The 22,001-nt window shown below is 40.6% G+C and overlaps 1 protein-coding gene across 1 annotated transcript in view; it reads right to left on the bottom strand.

Moving 5' to 3' along the window:
* E2F7 (E2F transcription factor 7) overlaps positions 1 to 20,247 on the bottom strand; it is a 30,496-nt gene extending 10,249 nt beyond the window's left edge. The window contains exons 1-7 of the mRNA XM_040989981.1: positions 20,031 to 20,247; positions 19,226 to 19,318; positions 13,574 to 13,849; positions 9,064 to 9,232; positions 4,306 to 4,596; positions 2,901 to 3,059; positions 1,453 to 1,587 (exon numbers count right to left, since the gene is read on the bottom strand). Of these exons, the coding sequence (XP_040845915.1) occupies positions 1,453 to 1,587; positions 2,901 to 3,059; positions 4,306 to 4,596; positions 9,064 to 9,232; positions 13,574 to 13,849; positions 19,226 to 19,318 (1,123 nt within the window). The 5' untranslated portion in view covers positions 20,031 to 20,247. The remainder of the gene's footprint in view (positions 1 to 1,452; positions 1,588 to 2,900; positions 3,060 to 4,305; positions 4,597 to 9,063; positions 9,233 to 13,573; positions 13,850 to 19,225; positions 19,319 to 20,030) is intronic.
* Between the last annotated feature and the right edge of the window lie 1,754 nt (positions 20,248 to 22,001).

The following is a 22,001-nucleotide window of genomic DNA, read 5'->3' as shown; positions in this document are numbered from 1 at the left end:
ACAGAAAATCACACAAGTGATTACTTCTCAACTCATTCTAAGAGGCCTAGATTGCCATGATAAACAAATCAATACAATAATTTAATACAGTCTGTAAAGTATCACAGATAAATGGGCAAATTTGTTTTCAGTATCAATGAAAAGAAAAAAATAGTCTTTTCAACAAATGATGCCAGCATACTGGAAATGCAAAAGAAACAAACAAAAATTAAAAAAAAAGCGCATCCCATTTATCCACACCTATATTTGTTTCCATGGGTTAGGCAAAGATTCCTTAAATACAAACTGAAAGAATGACCTGTAAAAGAAATGACTAAAGTGAGTAGCCTAGTTTTGGGAACTAGGAAGCAGTCAAAAGATGAGTAAGGTTGATGTCTAATCTTCAAGTATTTATGGCAGGTGGAAAGATGACACTGTCTAGTATACCAAGGAAAACAGCACATTACTAAATGGCCACTGTTCACATGGGACACTCTGCATTGAATGATCAGGACCAGTTTCATGAAGAAGTTGGCATCTGAGCCAGATCTTGAAAGTTGAGAATACATTTATGTTGAAAAGGAGCAGTGGGCTTTACAGGGAAAAGGATAGGACGAGGCAAAGACAGAAAAGGAAATGTCAAAGTTGTGTAATTCAGACAGGCAGGGATATTACACACCCCTGATCTCTTGTAACATGTAGCATTATGCGTGGCATAAGGTCTGTAAGTACTTACTAAGTTGAATTAGTTATACTTGATCTTAAGTGGTTTCAGCTAGATACAAAGTGAATTTTTTTTTTTTACACATGAGATAGAGAATTGCATTTCTACAAACCAGGATTAAGTGCTTGAATTTAAACCACTACACTAGAAAACTTGAATGTTCTCAGTTATGTGTAAAGTAGCTGGTACAGATAAATCTAGGCCTTGACTTTTCAGATATTAACCATGACAGAAGAGAATAACCTTTTTCACTCCAATTTAGCAAAATGGTATTTGTAACCTTTTAAATAAATTGCAAAAAGAGTGTTCACTGCATATGTACTAATTTAGAAGCCACATACTAGTTTTGAGATAGCAATTGATATACTTTTTACATTTTCTGCCATTCAGAGAAAAACAAGATTTTACTCTGCTAATAGAAACAACCTGAATTTAAAAAACAATTCTCAGTTCTAAACTTCCAGAAAAAACTTTGAAAGAAAATATTCTCAAGAGTTTTAACTTAGTAGTTATAGAACTCCCACATTTGTAAGTCATGAAAGTTTTCATTCCTACTCTGTGAGCCAACATCACAAACCATTTGTAGGCTAACAGTTATTGCTCCTAGAGTGGGGACACCAGTTCAATCTTGTATGTGGTGTGGGTTATGGGAGAGGTGATCAGTTTCACTATATGGTAGACACAGGAATTGAAAAAAGGCATTGGGAATTTAAAATTATACAGGTCCCCAGCACAATCATGTTCCTTACCACTGGAGCTGAAGTCCACGGGCCCAATCCATTTGAATGCTGGTTTACGGCCCCGTTCTTCTGTTACGTGCACTTTCTTTATCAAAGCCAGGCTGGTCAAAACATTGGCTATGTCATAGAGTCGCCGTACCTTTGCTTGAAGATATAAAATACAGTGATGGTCATGCCATGTATGATAACCACAACAATTTAACTTATGTGACACGTGAAGTTTCTTAGCCACCACATGAAGCCTCACGTAGAAAGTAGCAGAACAGGCTAGGGACCAGTGGCTCTGTCATGAAACCACCCAGGATTTACACATCTGATATATCTAAGGCACACAGTAAGGGAAGGTTAGTGTGCCCTTCACACCTCTGACAAGAAGCACCCAGTGACAAGTAGGGAACACCATATTACAAAAACAACAGGGGAGAAAATGGGCTTAATTAAAAGTTTGGAAGGAAAGGTTGCCCTGGGTTTCTCACAGGAGATCATGGCACTAGTTCCATCGTGCGGCCAGCCTGTGACAAAGACAGAGATTCCTTGGAGCTTCCAGTGAGGCTGCACTGCTGGCACAGAATGCACAGAATGCAAGGTTAGGAGACACTGTGCTAAACAGACAGACAGCTCCTCACTGGAAACTCGGGAGATCTCTCACCCAGCGAGCGGAGAGGGCTGTGTGGTGGGTGCACTCCCTGAATTTTAAAGAGATTTTAAGGCACAGCTAGAGGAAAAATTCAGGAGGAGGAGGAGGAGACACATTAAACAGGAAGGATGATGACCACAAAGTAATTGCTATTTAAGTTGATTAGCAGGAAGGAAGTCCACTTTACCTCAGCACTCAGCTGAAGCAAAGGAGCTTTATTATTGTCCAGAAACATCAGTCATTCACCTCAATGCAACTTTCCTTTCAATTCAGATAGGGCTGGACTTTATCCAGCCATTCCACAGGTGACTGCCAATCCATGTGTAAACAAAAAGTCAGAGAGCACTGATTTCAGGGTTTCTTAGGACAGTGGCACAGGGTCCAAACTCAACACGAAGAAAGATTTGCTGGGTGTGAATTTTGAACTCTCCCAGCCCAGCAGCCATGTCCCACCACCCTTCCCTGGCCATTCTTCTGGGTCTTACCTGTAGACAACTCCCATCTCCACCCTTCAGAGTAGTATGCAGGGGGTGGGGAGAAAAGGGGAAAGAAAACTCAGACATTCTATCTTGAATGCAAGCAAAAATAGAGAAAAATGCAAAGAAATTCATATTCTCCCTGATGTTAAGGATGGCACCGTACTTCTCATGGTCCACCAGAACCCTCGAACAAGGCATGTAACAGCTAAAGAGGAATTCTAACTCTAAATGAGCAGATTTATTAAGTCACACACACATTATCTCAGAGGCAGAAGACAGCAGCATACGAAACCCAATCCCTTCTGTGTTGTTAAGTGGATGATTTAGATGAAAAATCTTACTTTTAAATTTACTGTGGTCTGGGGTATCCTGGCTTTCTTCTATCAGTATTTTGGCAGCCATATCCAGGGTAACTATCTTGGTTTTAGAGACCAGGAACAGCATGACAAACTTCTGGCTCATGATCCTCAGAGATTTGTCTTTCCTACTGTGTGCAGATGCTACAAAGGAAATGAAACAAAACATCAAAATCATAGGTTTACCACAAGAAAGGCTGTTCTTACACTTTGTCAGAACTGTGTACTTCTACCGACAGATGGAAAGATGAACTTCATAGTTAGCAGCATATTGGACCCACATAAGCTCAGTTCCTAAAGAAACAAAACAGGTTTTCTTAACAGCTGATAAAATTATTCCACATTTGGCCTAAAATCTGAAAATGACCATAGTAACCTTCTCATAATACTTCCTATTTACACATCATTTTGACAGAACCCATGAAGTTTTCCTGAAGCAATGTTTTGAACAGAATAATGGAGAAAGATCAGAGGACAGGGTGGGGTCTGCAACTGTTTCCAGACCTAGCTCTCCTCTCAAAGGTGAGGACTTTGTTTTACTTCTCTGTGTCCATAATCCAAACAACAGTAGATGTCCATCTCTTCTATTTCTTTTCAGAAACAGGTGAATCAATAAGCCATATCTAAATAGGAGACCGATAAAGTGTGTGTTCCACTGGGTGGCAGACAAACCCTAATAGAGATAGCTGTGTTTCTTGGTAGTTAGGATAAGGACTGGCCATGGGGTGGAATGAAAAGCATGAGGTCACGAATAAAGCAGAAAACAGGCCCATATCTTTCCATTTCTATTTTTTGTATTTGTAACTGAAATGTGACTGATGCCTGTACTATGTCATCTTTGAAACAGGTGAGGTAGTAAAAATGGCTATAAAAGGAGAAAAATATGAACTGGGGGTGGTGGTGGTGAATGCAGATCGAAATCAAATTTTTGTACCAAATGAAAACTGAGGTTATCAGCCTTTCTTCTTAACATTTTCTGATAGGGACTGTTTTTCCTAAGTAATCTACTCCAATACATAACTAAATACAATTATTTAAAAAGAAAATTCATTCATGATAAATGTTACTAAACAACTCATAAAAAGAAAATAGCACAGGGCTATTAGATCTAAAATGGGAGCACTGTGGGTGATGTACAGCTCAAATCTGCCAAACACCAAGTGAACTTTCACTACACAGGGTTTTAAGCCAGGTTGATTGGGTGGCCCCAAACATTCGACAAGTTTTAAGCCAGGTTGAGTGGGGAGCCATCTGTTTTTATTTCTGTTTTGCTTTCTTGAGCAGAGAGTATAGAGGACATCTTTTTCGCAGGCTGTCAATCTGCCACTTCCTAATTCCACAGGGAATCTCTTCAGGAGAGACACCACTTGCAAGGCTCCAACAAACTCACATGAGGGGTAGTCGGGTTCTGAGAAATCCAACAACTGTTGATCCTGAGAGTCCAGATAGCCATCTTTTTTATGTTCTCCAAATTTATATTCCATCAGGTCCAGCTCTTTCTGTTGGAGGAATGCCATCTGTTCTTCATATTTCTGCTCCTCTCCTAATCTCTGGAGGTTCCTTAGGGTTTTGGACAAGCTGTGCCTTCCATGCCAGCCATACTGATTCTTGGCCACCCGGCTGACCAGATGCAGTGACTCTAACACATTTACAATGTCATAGATGCGTCTCCTTTCAACACCTGTTTGGACAAACAGAAGCAACAGACATGATGAAGCCAAACATTTCTGAAATTTCATAAATTCACTGAGGGCCATGATCATGTCTGTGAATTACTTTGTATTGTGCCCATTGTCACATTCAGCAAGAGTACACAATAATTAAATTCAAATAGTAAGAAAAGAAGCAATGGAAATGTTTCTTTTTTCTTCTTGATACCCAATCCTCCAAAATGATCAAGGATAAAACATATATTTAGAGATGATGATAATTCTATCTGTATAACATCTAGAACATAGCAACTGACTTTTACTCTTTTAGGAAACCACTGCTGGTCTTGACAGACACTTGATGAATGGACAGTTGATTTTGATTTGTACTTCTAATTATGCAGACTATAGAACAAACTATTTCCATCAACTGCCATTTCGTTGTTGGAGTTTGGGACAATGGAAAAACTATCCTGATAACTTTTAATGGCTCAGTAATGATGGCAAGTGTTTCATATTATGACTGGAAACTTGGGAGTCTAATAACTCAGTTTCCAGAGAACTGGAAGAAAGGAGTATCCTTCTCAAATGGCAAGAGCAGTCAATAGCCATGCTGGTGCTACCTACCAGCATCCTTTGGTCACTGTGGCCATCAACAACCCTGATTGTATTCCCATCCAACACATTCTGCCAAGGAGCCCAAAAGTGAAGCACAGAGATCCTAGTATAAGTTGTACATGAAGTTCATCAACTTCCTACACACACTTTCCCAACACTTCCAAACAGCTATAAATACCAAATTTGGTAGAAATATGTATGGTTAGATCGCCTAGTTTCATTATTTTCCCAAGTCTTAATATTTATCCTATAAACTAATCAGGATTTAAAATGAACATAAATGTAAAGGCTTCCCAATAGATGTTAACTGTACCTAAATGCTTTCTGCATAGCATTGGAGATACCTAAAATTCCAGCTAGCATAAGAGGTCACAGTAGAGACAGGTTTTGATATTCTCAAGTCTATGACTATTCTATTGTGCCACAGGCCCTTTTCCCCTCAGCTATGTATCATAACAAAAGCCTCCAGGCATCTTGCAGAGAAACAGACCACCTAAAAAGATGCTGTAATTCCTTTCTCTTGCCAAAGGCTGTTATAAAATCAGGAAATACTCAGTGACTAGCTTCTGGCCCTCTACTGATTTAAAATGAGAAAAATGCAGAATCATAATGAAAAATCAGGAGCTGAGGAACTTCTATGTCATGCACGGAAGAAACATTTCACAGTCTATTATTAGGACGGTTCAGCTCATGACTCTGAAGGGCTCTGTCACCCTTAGGAAGCTCAGGCTTCACTGCCAGATGCCTGTTAGAAGGCTCTGGCAGAAGCAGCCAGCAGTCCTTCATCCAGAACTGCCTGGTTCTTTCTCCCAGCTTGTTTTCTTTCTTTCTTTTTTTTTTTTTTTTAAAGATTTATTTATTTATTGGAAAGTCAGAGATACAGAGAGGAGGAGAGACAGAGAGGAAGATCTTCCGTCCAGTGACTCATTCCCCAAGTGAGCGCAACGGCTGATGCTATGCTGATTTGAAACCAGGATCCAGGAACCTCTTCCTGGTCTCCCACACAGGTGCAGGGTCCCAAAGCTTTGGGCTGTCCTCGACTGCTTTCCCAGGCCACAAGCAGGGAGCTGGATGGGAAGTGGAGCTGCCGGGATTAGAACTGGCGCCCATATGGGATCCTGGCGCATTCAAGGCGAGAACTTTAGCCGCTAGGCCACGCTGCCAGGCCCGCCAGTTTGTTTTCATATATTATATCTTGCTTACAAAGTAATATCTACACACCTTCCCTTTAGGAATGTCATGTGAATGCAACTGAGACACCCCAGAGCTAGTCATATGCCAAGCTGTTTTGTCATTTTATATTTGATAATAAGCTGTTAAGTCTCCATCTAGTGGCCAGACAGCCCAAGAAGGAAAAAACACAAGTTTCTGAACACCACCAGCAGAGTGAGATGATGCTTGATATCCCCAATGAGTGCTTAGTAGGTGATTTTGGTGAAAACTACTGTGGCAGTCATTTGTCTGAATAATCATTCATCTATACATCCTGGACTGAGTTCAGCTGTATCATTAGCAGGTGCACTACAAAGTTCTGGTTCACAAGTACCAAGACCTATAGTTTACTCTGGAGGCTTGCTATCAGAAGATTTTCCCTGCATTCAGACTTCTACTTTTATATTGAGGTCATCCTATTACCAAATGTTTCTGTGCTTTCCTTAGTTCCCAGTGGACTTTATCAAGAACAACTCTCAGTCCATTAAAATAGCTACCTAAGATGTGCTATTTTCCACTGACTAAAATAGCTTCGTAGGCTCTCCTATTTTCCAGTTCTTTAAATTCATACCCATAATATCATTGTCAAATCCACATGGCACCAGAATCTGGGAAATAGTGTAATACGCTCTGTACCCTAGTCCTACAGCCTATAACATGAGATGGAGTAGTGAGTTGGGACTTAACCCCAAGAGAAACAGCTTCCAGGAATGGACCCCATTTGAGTCTCACATGAAGAAAGAGGAAATGCTCATTTGGCAGGTGATCAGATGAACTGCTGTAAAACTCTCTGGAGACCAGCAACAAGAGGCAGCCATAATACAAGAATCAGGATAACCTGCAGCCCCTTGAAACTAGGTGCCCCTGTTTTTCCTGTGGGGCCTGTAACTTAACCCTCTAACGTCTTATGTCTTCCATAACAGCAGCACAAGACATCTTGGTAGAAACTGGATTTATGGGGGAAGTAGGCTTCCTGAGCCCCAATGGAAAGGACACTGGAAACATGATGTTGTTTTTCCCTCACCTCATCTTCTTTTGTAAGACTTGTTTCCATGACCCTGTTACTAGTTTCACCTTACCCAGCCGGTTCAGCTGGTTCACTCTCATGTCATTCTGATTGTCACCAGTCCTAGAACACTGTCTTATATACGAAATGACTCCCCACTTTAGTACTCTACTTCCTCCTCCCAGTTCTAGAATCTGACAGGAAAGTAGCACACAAGAATCCTAGTAAGATTTTAGTAGAAAATATTTTTTATTAGAAACAGATGAAAGAGCTACCCAGGTCAGACACTAAAAAAATGTCTGGTGCTAGCGTTTCCCTAACTCTGCTATGTCTCTACATTGTAGGTACTATAGTTCCTTCATTACAGACCAAAAATAATAAGTAAAGCTCTATTAGCTTTTCAAAGTTCTTATGGCCTATAAGTTGATGAGGTAGGCTTCATGTCTAGCCCAAAGTCCACCCTATGGCCTTCCTACCACAACTTATTGTCTCTTCATTTCAGTTTCCAATAATCAAAATCTTCTTTGTTGCTTGAAATAACTCACATTAGTAACCACCTCCTGGGGAACATTTCTCTTGAACTAAGAACATAAAAATCTAATTGGTCATTTACTTATTTGGCTGTTTTTTTTCCCAGAATTTTCTATTTCCTATATATAAAATCTTCCAATTTTTTATTTTTCAAGAAGATTTATTTCTTTATTTTTCTTGGAAAGGTAGACTTACAAGATGGAGAGACAGAAAACCCTCTGTCTTCTGGTTCACTCCCCAAGTAATTGCAATACTTGCAGCTGAGCCGATCTGAAGCCAGAAGCCAGAAGCCAGGAGCATCCTTGGGTCTCCCATGTGGGTGCAGGGTCCCAAGGCCCTGGGTCATTCTCTACACTGCTTTCCTAAGGCCACATGCAGGGAGCTGGATGGGAAGTACAGCAGCCAAACACAAACCAGCACCCATATGGGACTCCAGCACTTACAAGGCAAGGATTTAGCCACTGAGCCATTGTTCTGGGCCCAAAACTTTGCAATTTAAAACAGAATACTCTGACACTTTGAAATCATTGTGATTTCTGCTTTTTCAGAATTACCCACATAAATATATCCTGAGACTAACTGTAGTCCATGTCCACTAGGGGTCTCTATTCTGCAGCAGCGGCATGGTATACACACACAGTCATGCCATGTGAGCACATGTGCTCCTCTTTGTTGTAAGGCTCGGCTGTCTCTGTCCTGATGTGCTTTTTCAAGTTTGACAGCCTTCCAGACTGTCAAGCTATGGAGTTCAAACATAATTCTCAGGTTCTCAAATTCTGCTTTACAAACAGGAATAATACCAGTCCTGATTTCTTAGAAGCATTATGAAAAACAAAGATATATTTCTAAACACTACTTAAATCAATCTGAAGATGAATTTAAAATATGATATATTATATATGCCACAAAAAAACTATTGCTTTTTAACAAAATTACTAAGGCTAACAACCCTGGAATTTTTCAGCAGCCTCCCTAGAATCCTTTGTATAAGGAAGAGAAATTTGATAATGACAAAGGAAGCTCTGCCTGCTCCCCTGTTCTTGCTGCTGTGGAGGGAACCTGAAGACTTCCACATGCCCAAGGAAACCGGTTTCCCCACTGCAACTTGAGACAGTAATCTGGTGATACATACCAAGACTGACAGCAACTTCATCTAGGGAGATGGTAGTTTTTTCAGTTGATAAGGGATAACTTGGATAACGCGCTAGAAACTTCTGGCACAGGAGTCCTAAACTTTTTTGTTTTCTGCTTGGCCTTTGTCTTTCAAATTCATCAACAGCACTGTCCCCAACAACATCAAGCTACAGAAGACAGAAAAAAGGGGGAGAAAAGATGTTCACAATTAATATTCTAAAGGAGAGATTGCAATGGTTGGTACTGGTTATCTGGAGGGAATATTCAAATGTAAACCATCTAAGATTCTGGCCAGAATACATTTCCTAATCTGTTTGTGATTCATGTTTAACCAGTCATATTCTGAGAACTGAATTTTAAAAATCTCTTTTGCAATCTGAGACTCAGTCCACTGGATAAGTTTTTGTTTTTTTTTTTGGCACATGCAAAACGTGGTCATTGATAGATCTCCACCCTGAATACTAGTGTGCTTCTTAGAATTGTGGAATCAGCTTCCTGGAATTTTGTTAGAGATGCAGAATCTTGGGCCTCATCCCAGAACTGGTGCAGTAGAATCTTGAAGTTTGAAAAGCACTGGCCTATTCTGTATCACCAGTTTTCTGTTTTATAATTAACGAAAGGTTGATGAAACTGAACGAGAGTAGTTAAGTCACATTCATCTTCATTATTTCTAATGTTTAAGTACATGAAATTACCATTCTTGACTCACTAACTGATCTGTGAAAAGGGCTCTCTATTTAAGCCCCAAGAAAATACAAGGCTTTTCAATAAACATATTCAAAGATAAAAGTGATATGATTATCTCTAAAGACTCAGAGAAAACATCTAATAAATTTAAGACTCATTGATGATTTCAAAAATGTCCTTAGAAAACCAGGAATTCCTTTAATAAAGTGTATTCATGAAAAGCCAAAATCAAACATCTAACAGAACATTGTAAACACTGCCCTAAAATCAAGAAAATGTAAATATATCTACTCTGATTAACCCTCTTCCACATCATATTAGAGAGCCCAGTAAGAACCTGAGGACAAGAAAAAAAAATTGAGGCAGAGATTGGGAAGGAATAGCGAATTTTCACTCTGTAGAACATGAGACTTTCACATAAAAAAAGCTTCGATCACATTATTAAAAATAATAGTCTAAGAACTTAGCGAAGTTCAACACAAAACAAAATAGTTGCATTTCCATATAACAGTAATAGAGAATTAATAAACCATTAGTAATAAACCAGAAAAATGACAGAATTTTGGAGCAGCATGTGTTTTAATGAATGGGAACACAGCACCACAAAGAGGTTAATTCTCAGAATAATGCATAGATTTAACATAATTCCAACTAAAATTCAACCTAGAGTATGTATGGAAAAATAAAGAACTAAAAAGAGCCCATAGATGATGAAGAAAAGAAAGGTGAGGGTCCTGCTTTGCTCCATATCAAGGTTGACACTGGTGCAGAGATAGGCAACTGAAACAGACATACATATATATGAAACTTAAGGCACCTGAGAGAGGTGGTGGTGTATCACAAGAGGAAGAAACTACTTAATACATGGGACAGAGATAACTGACCATGCAGAAAAAAACCAAAGCTGTATTCCAGACTCCAGTATACCAAAAGCAATCTCAAATTAAACATACACGGTAATTTTAAATGAAGAAAATACAGGAGAATATCTTTTTAACTTTGGGATAGGGAGAGATTGCCTGTTTTAACGTTTGTTTTCAACTATTTGAAAGACAGAGAAGGGAAAGAAGAAAGATCTTCCATCCAATGGTTCACCCCTCAAATCCCTGGAACCAGGGCTGGTTGGAGCAGAGAAGTACAACCAACTCTCTAATATGGAAGGCAGGGGTCCAATAAGTATCCCGAGTGGTGGCTTAACCTGCTATACAACAATATCCATTTCTTTATATATAGAAGTACTCTTAGGAATTAGCTTCAGTATCAAGAATACATAATCAGTTCCTACAGATCAGTAATGAAAAAAACATAACCCAATAAAAATGAACAAAGAACAGAAACAGGCACTGCACAGGAGGAAAGAAATCTGGTGACCAGTAACCATATGCAAACTGAACTCATGAGTAATCAAGGAAAGGAAAATGAATGTATCACACTGACACAAATTGTATTACCATTATGTTGGCAGAGATTAGTGTTGTAGACATTATCTACTATGGAGATCAACAAATGTTTACACATTGCCAGTGGAAACAAACAGCATTTTGAAAAGCCATTTGGAATTATCCTGTGAACATAAACTTAATGACTTAGTAATTCCACTAAGTGTATATATAGCTCAGTTCTCCAACTTTCTTTTTTAAGATCTATTTATTTTTATTGGAAATTCAGATATACAGAGAAGAGGAGAGACAGAGAAAAAGATCTTCCATCTGATGGTTCATTCCCCAAGCGGCACCAATGGCCATAGCTGAGCCGATCCAATGCCAGGAGCGAAGAGGCTTCCTCCGGGTCTCCCACATGGGTGCAGGGTCTGAAAGCTTTAGGCCATCCTTGACTGCTTTCCCAGGCCAGAAACGGGGCTGGCTGGGAAGTGGGGCCGCTGGGACTAGAACAGGCATCCATATGAGATCCCGGTATGTTCAAGATGAGGACTTTAGCTGCTAGGCTATCGCGCAGGGCCCAGAATCTCTTTATATTCTTAAGAAATTATTTCATGTTTACTGGTTTTATGTACTGATATTGACTGTAATAAACTTAAGTAGAGGGGCCCAGCCTGATGATTCATTGGCTAAATCCTTGCCTTAAAAGAACCAGGATCCCATATGGGTACCAATTTGTGTCCTGGCTGTTCCACTTCTCATCCAGCTCCCTGCTTATGGCCTAGGAAAGCAGCAAAGTATGGCCCAAGTGTTGGAACCATGCACCTCTGTGGGAGACCCGGAAGAAGCTCCTGACCCCAGGCTTCAGACTGGCCCAGCTCCAGCCTTTGTGGCCACTTGGGTTGTAAACCAGCAGAAGGAAGTTCTTTCTCTTCTTTCTGTAAATCTGCCTTTCCAATAAAAATAAACATATCTTAAAAAACAAAACAAAACAAAAAAAAAAACTCAAGGAATTTAAACAGAAACGAAATGTTTAGTGAAAAAGGCTAAGTTTAGATATTATTTCAAGTTTCTTCAGTCCTGGCTTCATAAGAGAACTGGATTATCATGTTTGCTTTGTTTCTTTTTTTAAAAGATTTATTTTATACTGAAAAGGCAGACATACAGAGGAGAGACAGAGAGTTAAGTATTCTGTTCAATGATTCACTCCCCAAATGGCTGCAATGGCCGGTGCTGCGCTGATCCAAAGCCAGGAGCCTGGAAATTTCTGGCTCTCCAACATGGGTGCAGAATCCCAAGGCTTTGAGCCATCCTCCACTGCTTTCCCATGCCACAAGCAGAGCTGGATGGGAAGTGGGGCTGCAGGGATTAGAACTGGCAACCATATAGGATTCTGGTGTATGCAAGGCTAGGACGTTAGCTGCTAGGCTACCATGCTGGGCCCCAAGTTTAGTTTTTATTCAATCTGTTGCAATATCAACATAATATAGTATAAGACTCCACAGTACACTAAAAAAAAAAAAAAAAAAAAAGTTCAAACAGCCAGTATTTCAGTAGTATTATCAAAACAGTTTAGACTTCCTTGATCCCCAGAAATAATCCATGGGACACTGAAATCCCTGAATCACATTTTGAAAACCATTGTCTTAGACAAATTTTGGCCTGTAATCACTAGAAATCAAGAACAGGCATATCGTAACTTCATAATTACATAAACAACCAAAGTGGCAATAAACAAGAGTGGATAATGATATGTACATGCAATGGAATACCATAGAGCACTAAAAATGAGAAGTATGACCACACAGAAAAACACAAATGGATGTATGCTGACTGAAACAAACAAACAAACCAAAAACCAAAAAACAAAATCAAGTTACTCAAACCTGTATACTTTATGGATACTGTTTTACAGATCCTAACTCCTTTCCCCCAAAATGCATACATATGTAACATAGTGAGTTAAGTATGGCCAAGAAATCATAAACACAAAATGAAGAGAATAGGTATTCTGATGCAAATTAACAGTACTGTTCTGATTTTGGTAAAGCCCCAAACCACTGAATTGAACCACATATGACAACAGTGGAATTTCCTGGACCAAAAATATCTAGCTTAATATTATCTTTTATATCAGCACAAAATTAAAATTCACAGTAGTACTTGCAGAAACATTAAAAATCCAGAATCATGGATTCCATGACAAAGTTTTAAGATGTATACTTAAAAAAATATTATTTTCAAATGTATGTGGGCCACAGGAGTATCATACAGAAGAGTTTATAATGAAAATAAGGTATAAGGCAAGATTTCAGGTTTAAATAAAGATATTAATTTTAATACTACTTTTGTCTCAACAGGAACCAACATAATGAGAATTCCACATTTTTTTAATATTAAAACACAATTTTTCAGTTCTTTACTAGTCTTTAGCATGTTTACCTGGAGAGATTCTGTAAATGCATCATGCTTGTTTTCAATGGGTCTAAACAGTTCCTTTTTCTTCTCCCTGTCCCTTATGTCTGGGCTGGCAGCACTAATGAGCATCTTCAGGTTTGCTGTAGGTGTCCATGGTTCTGCCTGCTGCTTGTCAACAAGCTTGACTGGAGTAATGGGATTTCTTTCTGGAGTAAAGATTTTTTGCTTTGATAAATCAATTGGTTCATTTTTGATTGGAGTCTTTGGGACCATCCTTGAGCGATCAGTAAATATATTTTCCTATTAAGACAGAAAAAAAAGAGACTTTTTAGCAAGGATGAACAAAGACAAGTATAAACTAAAAATGCAATTTGCTTCCATCATTCTGTAACACTCGAAAATACAAACAAGGTCATATGTTCAGGGCTGAAAAGTACCAGGACTAATGATAAGACAGAAAGATTCACGGGTTATTGAGTGGTTCTAAAATGAGAAATAGGTTGTAATCTGTTCTTCCTTTTAAACATTTTTTATGCCATCTCTGTCAGAGTCATAGTTGTAGTTATAATTGGCCAATGTTTATAATAATCAGAGATGAAGAAAACCAATGTGGATGAAATCCATGTTCCTTCTGAGTGCTATGTTCTTAAAAACACTGTTTACCAGTTTCATTAGCTAGTGAACAGCAATTGTGCTTTTGTACTTCAATGTTCACCAGCGCTGAAAGAGTAGTAATATCAGTTAATGGAAAACCATCCAAGGAAACACCACATCTTAAGCAAATCTACAGAACAATCTAATGTTGTTGTGTCAGAACACTGTTTCTCTATCTGGACTACTATCTGTAGTAAAGGACCAGTGTTTGATTTTCAGACTCTGCATACTGACATGCAATTCCACTTTGTAAGACTAATCTGTATCTGCCTCACAAGTGATCTGCCACTTGAGTTTGTCAAACTAACCTACATGAAACCACTGATCAGAGACTTAGATGGCCCACTGGCAACAGTAGATTGCTTTTGGAACTTCTAAATGTTTAATTCCTAAATTTTGCTCTTAGGTTTTGCAGCCTTGGTAATAGTTTGTGGATAAACACCTGCCCCTAGACAACACTTGGGGGATAGACTTATGCAGAAAAGATGAATGATGAGCCCACCATGAAAAAACACTAAGTATACAGATCCACCTTTGAAACAAGCCAGTAATTCATAAAAATTTATTTCCTCTAAAATAATTAATTCATAGAAAGATTCTGCTTCTTCTGTAGTAAGATTTACTTCCAGTCAACAATATCTTACGTAATTATGAAAGTAGAGGATTTAATTATCAGTACACATTTTGCTCTACAGCAACCACATGCTCAATTTTGGCTGAGCAGTGATTTAAATAAAAAGTGCTAACTATATAAACAACAGGTGAAGAGGTAAATGACAACCGGGAAGAGCAGAGGTTGTGCTCACAAGCTAACTGTTATTCCTCAGACTGGCAGGTGCTGCAGCCATGTAACATCCCATCCTCACGCAAGGGCAGCCAGGAGATTGGGCTGATGTCTGCCATAGCAGTAGCAGAAGTAAGATCCCAGCCCAGAGTGCTGCTTCTGCCCACCTATGTTCATTTCACAAATGAACTCTCATGGAAATTATTAAGCATTTCAATAGATGCCAGACCCTGTTTCACATACTTTATGTGCATGAACTTTTCATCCGATCTGGTGGCATATATACTATCATCTTTCCAGTCCACCAATGAAGAAATTGAAGCACAAAAAGGGTCAGTAACTACCTAAGGTCACATATGAGAGGTCTTCCAAAACTTTGTGAACAGTGTATATTATGGGAAAAGTATGTGTGGATCTGAAAACTTTTTGCACGTTAGTCCATTAACTTTATGAAGTGCCCTCATAAAACTTCATCCAAGGCAAAAATCATTGGTCTAAAAGAAACAGCTAAAAACAGATGTTCTGGAAATTCTGCATTTAAACATGAGCCTTTCATGGGTGTAAACTGGGAGAAAGTTGTCTTTCCCAGAGCGGCAGGTCACTGATACCCAAAGATTGTCTAGGGAGAGGCTATATGGGGAAGCAGCGACATATGTAAGAATTAGAGCCAGCTTACCTGCTTCTGCTACTTATCAGCCCTGTGAGCAGGGACAGGTTCCTTCCCACCTCACTGTACTTTAACTCTTACAACTGAAAATGAAATTTGTAAAAATACCGACCTCAAAGAATTCTAAAAATAGTCTCTGGCATACAGTGAGCACTCAATAAAATAGCTTTCCCCATCTTTCCTTTCTGTATTATCATTCCCTCTGGCAGTTGGAGCTAATATACACAGCATATTGCAATTTACTTCCTGGGTATGTGTCATGTCTCAGTAATGAGACTGTGTAACTGTGGAGGACAGGAAGCGAGTTCCACTTATCTTACTGCTCACAATTTGGGATACATTGCCTTCCCATTACAGATGCACACAGAACACTATGCCCTGGTTATCTAGTTATTCCAAAAGGTATCTTCATGGTAGAGGAGGGGATGGCTTAGCAAAGCTGGGTGCATCTTCTCTACTGCTTCTTAGCAGTCCTCACAGGACCAATGAATTCCAACTTTCTTCCTAGTGGAGTGGTTTAGAATGGACTCATGTACTTTGATATATTTTCACTACAGTTAAAGTAATACTTCAAAGCAGGAGGGAAGTTAGCTCATGTGTTAGGTTATGATTGTACTTATCTCTACATCAAAAGGGAAAGTGCGAAGCAAGCTGTGTTCTGAGGTCTTGGGTGGAAGAAAGTCAATTGTAGTCTAGTCCTTCCCTCTCCATTCTGTCTTACTCCCCTAATACTAAATATGGTAGTACGAAAGGGATTAGAATGGAAATTTGCAAACCTGATGTGTGACTCTGCTATTTCCATCTTTTAAGAAGTTTTAAGAGGTAGGCAAAGAGAGAAATGAAAACTCTTAGCTGTTGTACTCCCCAAATGCCTGCAGTGGCCAGGACTGGGCTTGTTGGACACCAGGAATCAGGAACCCAATCTAGGTCTCTCCTGCGGGTGGCAGAAACTCAACAACTTAAGCCACTATCAGAGTCCCCCAGAGTGTGAGCAGGAAGCTAGAATCAGGTGCTGGAGCCAGGAGTGAAACCCAGGTACTTGGATGTGGGACATGGGCATCCTAACCAGTGTCTTAATCACCAAGACTAACCACCACTCATTTATATCTTCTTGATAGTAGACATATTGCTTATTCTGTCTGGGTGTAAGTTTTTATATGTATAATTAAGGGGTCTGAGACTTTCTTACAAGGCTACCCAGCTGTGTAGCAGACACTGAGCTACATCCAGATCTCTTCACAAATGACTTACTTGTTCCGTAGCTGCTCAAAGTAATACAAACAACAATCCCTTTATCAAATTGTCTTGGCTACAGAGGGCTGACAAGTCCATGATTGCCCCTTCTTGGGAGTCCTGGATTGGACTCAGAATGGCTGGTATAAACAGCTCTAATAAGTAAAAGCCTGGCCTCCTTGCTCCAACTCAGGACCACTTCACATTTGGGAATTTTCCTTAGGGTAAACCCAACTTCCACAGCTCCACTTCTCTTCCAGTCGTTTTGCTATGCCTTCCATGCTCTTCTTGTCCTTAGGTATTGATTCCAAGAGCACTCTCTAAACTGTACATAAAACTCTGATAGCTATTAACCTGCAACATCTAGGAAGTCACTTCCTTGACTAGAAGGCTTGGTGAAATGTAGCCTATTAGTCTTCCAGTCCTTATACAGAAATGGAGATGAGATACATTGGCTTACCACCCAGACTTCCTGGGAATATTATCTGAGATAACAAAGTTAAAGCAGTCATTTGTGAACTACTTCACAAATGTTCATTATTAATATAGGACCAGCAGCAAGACTATGGATAAATAGGTTGGATGCTAAAAATATGTTAGTTTTGGTCCCACTTCTGACCCAGGTATTATCTGGATGATGTCATCTCAAATAATATATTTTGGGAGTAGGTATTTGGCATACTGGCTAAGGTACCAGTTAAGATACCTGCATCCCATACTGAAGTGTCTCGGTTGAGTCCTAGCTCCAATTCCACATACAGGAAGGCAAAAGACAGTGACTCATGTGGTTGGGTCCTTACCACCTTTGAGAGCCGGGCTGGATTCCTGGATCTTGGCTTTGGCTTGGCCCAACCCAATCTTTGCAGATATTTAGGGAATGAACTAGTAGATGGGGGCTCATGAGTGCTCTCTCTGCCTCAAAAACAAACAAAAAGTATGTATATATGTGTGTGTGCGTATGTGTGTTTAAATATATCTGTGTGTATGTGTGGTTTCCAAGGGTTTCTAAAACAACCATAGTCAGCTGTGATCCACAGCTCTCACTGAGGTCACCTTCAGTTGCCAGGTCAAATCAAAGGAAAAATATCCTATTCATGCATTCGATTTCCAATATTTCAACTACATTTCCAGTGTCTTTTGAGTCCTTCCAGTTTTTTCCATTTTTGCTATGTTATGAAAGTACAACTGGACTCATGGCTTACTGGTGCTAAACATAATAAAAGGATCTGTCTTGATGGTTCTTGGCAGACAGGCTCAAATTTTTATATAAATGTACATAATTCTCTGAAGGCTCAACCATTCAAATTGTAAAGGAAAAGACAACATTTTGCTCTGCTATACGCGTAAAATTTAGACATTTCTACCCTCTTGTCATATAGGTAATTTTTTTTTTCTTAAAAAAAAAGCTCTATTTAAAAGATTGAAGTGTTAATATAGCTCTGATCCTGACAAAAAAATAAAAATAAATCAACTGCTGGAGAAGCACACAGTTTCTCATCTACCCAACATCAACAACTCTTAAGTATTCTTATAGGCCGCTAAAACAAGTTGTTTGCAACCTGGCAGGTTCACCGTTGCTCCTAAAGCACACAAAAAAAGAGTTTCTAAGACAGGGTGTGTTGTATCTATTTTGCCTTTACTTACAAATACTCAGATATTCAAAGCTAATAAGCTACCCAACTTTTCTAGTGCCACATGGGATAATTGGTGTAACAATGCTGCTGTGTCCAAGGTGGTGGCTTTGATATAGTGATGTCCAATTTTTTTCATAACCTTCCTTAGAGACACCACCATGATCTATCATGGAGATCAGAAGAGGTACAAAAAGGGAAGAGGTGGCTCAGTGCAAAACTAGCAGGAGCACTGCCAACTGTTCACATGGCTGAGTCACTTCATCCTCCCCTGTGGCACCCAGGAGTCCTACTCTCAGGACTGCATCAGTCTCTAGGATCGCTGGTATGAAGACAACATTTCACAGAACTTTAATAATCCAGCATTCGTAATTACAAAAGTCTTATTTTCCTAGACCCGAGGCTTAACATTCTGACAAAGCATTAGCCAAGCCAGCCTTGACAACTGTATAACAAACTTTGGATTACTGTGTCCAGCATCTCTGTGATTTATTTGAGTTGGTTAACCTAGTTTCTCTTTCTACTGCACAATGACTGAGATTAGAAATGAAAACAATAATGGCTTGGGTAATCCCATTTTTTAAAAAAAATATTTTATAATTAGGATGCTTGTAAGACAAATACAAGTGCCATACTGAAATAGCTAGTTGGTTTAGACATCAGTCTCCTTAACACCTTAGAAATTAAGGTACATGTGTGGTGCTTACCTTTTGTGCATTTTCTCCATCTTCAACTGTAAAATCTAGTCTGGGCTGCCTGGGGTTGATCAAGTCTTTTAGTGTTAAACAATTTATCTCCATCTGTAAAGCACAATTGAATTAGAAAAATGATTTTACAATTAAATATTTTCTGCCCTAGCAAAAGCATCTATTCACTGTTGGTGAACATGAACTTCCCCTTCCCAAAATGATTCCTGGGAATTTCCACTTCTCTCTAAAACCACCCTCCATTTTTTACTTAGACTCCCATTAATAAATACCAACACCTAAAGTGTGCTTAGTAATTACTGAAAATGTAGAAAGAAAAAAAAATCGATAAAAGCAGCCATTCTTTCTGCAAAGCCACCAGTGCAAAAACGAAGTTACCAAGAGAGGAGGTTGTTGGGCCAATCTGTCATAAAGTAGAGGGTCTCCCGGGTCAGTTAATTTTGGCGCAAAGAATTGGGAGGAATTTTGCTAAGAGGGAGTTTGAATTAGGGGGTGGGGGTAAAGGAAACCTGATCGCTCAGCTCAAACCCGCTCAGCTCTGGGCGCAGCTCGCTCCCAGGTCTCCAAGGCAGACCCCCAAGATAAACTCATCCAAAGAAAATACCGATATCTTGGGAAGGGGAAACTCCCCTGTACAGCCTGGCAGGAGGGAGAGTTGGAGACCGCACAGCCCCTGCCGGGTCCCGCAGACGAACACCCGGCTGCCCCACAGTCGGGAAGGGAAAGGCTGGCAGCACAGGAGAAAACCCCTTTTCCCCCCCAGTTCCCGCCTCCCCACCAACGCTGAAGCCACACGCTTACTTACTCCCGCTTTGCGAAGGAGGCTTTTTGCCTCTCCAGAGACCCCCACTGCCCCACACGGTTGCGGGACGCCTGTGCAGTGATCAGCAGCCTGACGGAGACATCGGGAAGGCAAAGTGAGGGGCGCAGACACCCGCTCTGAAGGCACTACGCTGGCGGGGACCCCGTGGCGTCCGGGAAGCGCCTGCGCTCCGACCCGCCGAACACGACTCCTGCCTGGATTGCAGTCCCCGCTAAAACACCTCCTCTGGCGCCTTGAGACCGAATTTGAGAATCCACCAATCAGCGGTGGCTGGCTGGGATGGCCCCGGCCAATCGCGCGGCAGCACGGCCCGGGCTCGCCGCCCCTCGGAGTCTTGGCGCTCCGGGTCGCGCGTTTCGCCCACACCCGCCCAATTGTTGCCGCCTCGACCCCCTCCTCCTTCCGGGTACCTGGAAACCTCGGGCCTGGGAGCCAATTCCTGCTGGGGACGCGGGCCCGGGCGGCCGCGGGAAACCTAGGTGGGGGCGGCGCAGGGCGGCGGGAGGCGGAGGCCCAGGGCTCCTTTGTTATGCATAAAAGACCCGCTCGATCCCAGAGCTTTACCGCGCCAGAAGACCGCGAGCGCAGGCAGGGGAGGGAAGACCAGATGGGCTTTGGAAAAACGATACACACACACAGCCCCCCTGGATGCTGCCGCCGCCACCCGCCCGGCAACCTGTGCGGAAGCGAAGCTGCCCAGGCTTGCCCGGGCGAACTCTTAAGTCCTGGACGCCGGTGGGCCCTGTGATCTATGGTTACCACTTCGTGTGAGAGCAGATGGCGCGCCAGTTAGTCCTGGAAACTGGATTGCTAGCCCCAGCCAATTTTTTAAAATCCGGAAATACTTCCTGGTTCCTTCTTTTCCCCCCCAGGATATCATAAATAATTAGAGAAAAGGCACCAATAGATAATTCTTGCACTCCTATTCTGGGAAAGACTCAATGAACAGTTCCTCAACATTACTGATTTGTATTAAATGTTTCACTTCCTTCAACTTAAGTTTCTTATGTAAGTTTTATATGTTGGTAGAGACACCTGCGTTTTGTTTTTTTTTTTTTTTAGATGTAGAACTGTAAACTGTTTAGTAGAACAATTTTTAACAAGATGGAAAAGATACTACAGAGTTTCCATGTGTTAATAGTTTCACCAACTAGTATTATCTTCTGGTGATAATTTGTTAACGTTAGTAGACCAATATGGGTGTATTATTCTTACCTGAAATCATTAACTTAGATGATCCTCTTTTTTATCTATTGTCTTTTTCCTGTTCCAGACTACAACAGTCCTTTAAATTATCATGCCTACCTGTGACAACTTCTGGTTTCATGGATTTTGATGATCTCCTGTTTTGAGAAGTTCTGCTCCAGTGTTTTGTATGGTATATTACTCCATTGTGCTTCCCAGTAGCCTTCTTTAAAGCATGTCTGCTCATATTTCACTACAAGCCATGTGCTTTCCAGAAAAGATACCTTTCTCATGATCCTGTCTACCAAGGCTCTACCTTCTGCTGCTCACCCATAAAAACAAGTGTTTTTAAATGAACTATGAGAAAACTCGTGCAACCAGATCCTTTACTTTGTACTGTATTTGTTTTTCAATTTTTAAGTATGTGTGTGTGTGTGTGTGTGTGTGCATAAACATGGAGGCCAGAGGTAGAGAGAGCTCCCATCCATTTGCTCATGTTCCAAATGCCAATAGCAGGTAGGGGTAGGCCAGAGCTGGGAGCACGATCCAGGTCTCTGATATTGGTGATCAGAACCCATTCACTTGAGCCATCATTGCCATTTCCCAAGGTCTGCTTTAGCAGAGGGGAACTAGAGCCCGGACTCAAACCCAGGTCCTCTGATGTGGAATCCAGTAATCAACCTCAAGGCTAAATGTCCACCCTTACGTTATGCTCTGTTTAGATTGTTAGCAAGTATAGCCTAAAAGTCAGAAGTCAGGTGTTAAAAA

This window comes from Ochotona curzoniae, unplaced genomic scaffold, assembly GCF_017591425.1.
Source record: "Ochotona curzoniae isolate NIBS_2020 unplaced genomic scaffold, NIBS_Ocur_1.0 contig_1014, whole genome shotgun sequence".
NCBI lineage: Eukaryota > Metazoa > Chordata > Mammalia > Lagomorpha > Ochotonidae > Ochotona > Ochotona curzoniae.
Note: the sequence above shows the minus strand (reverse complement) of the source record. Positions and strands in the feature narration are given on the sequence as shown.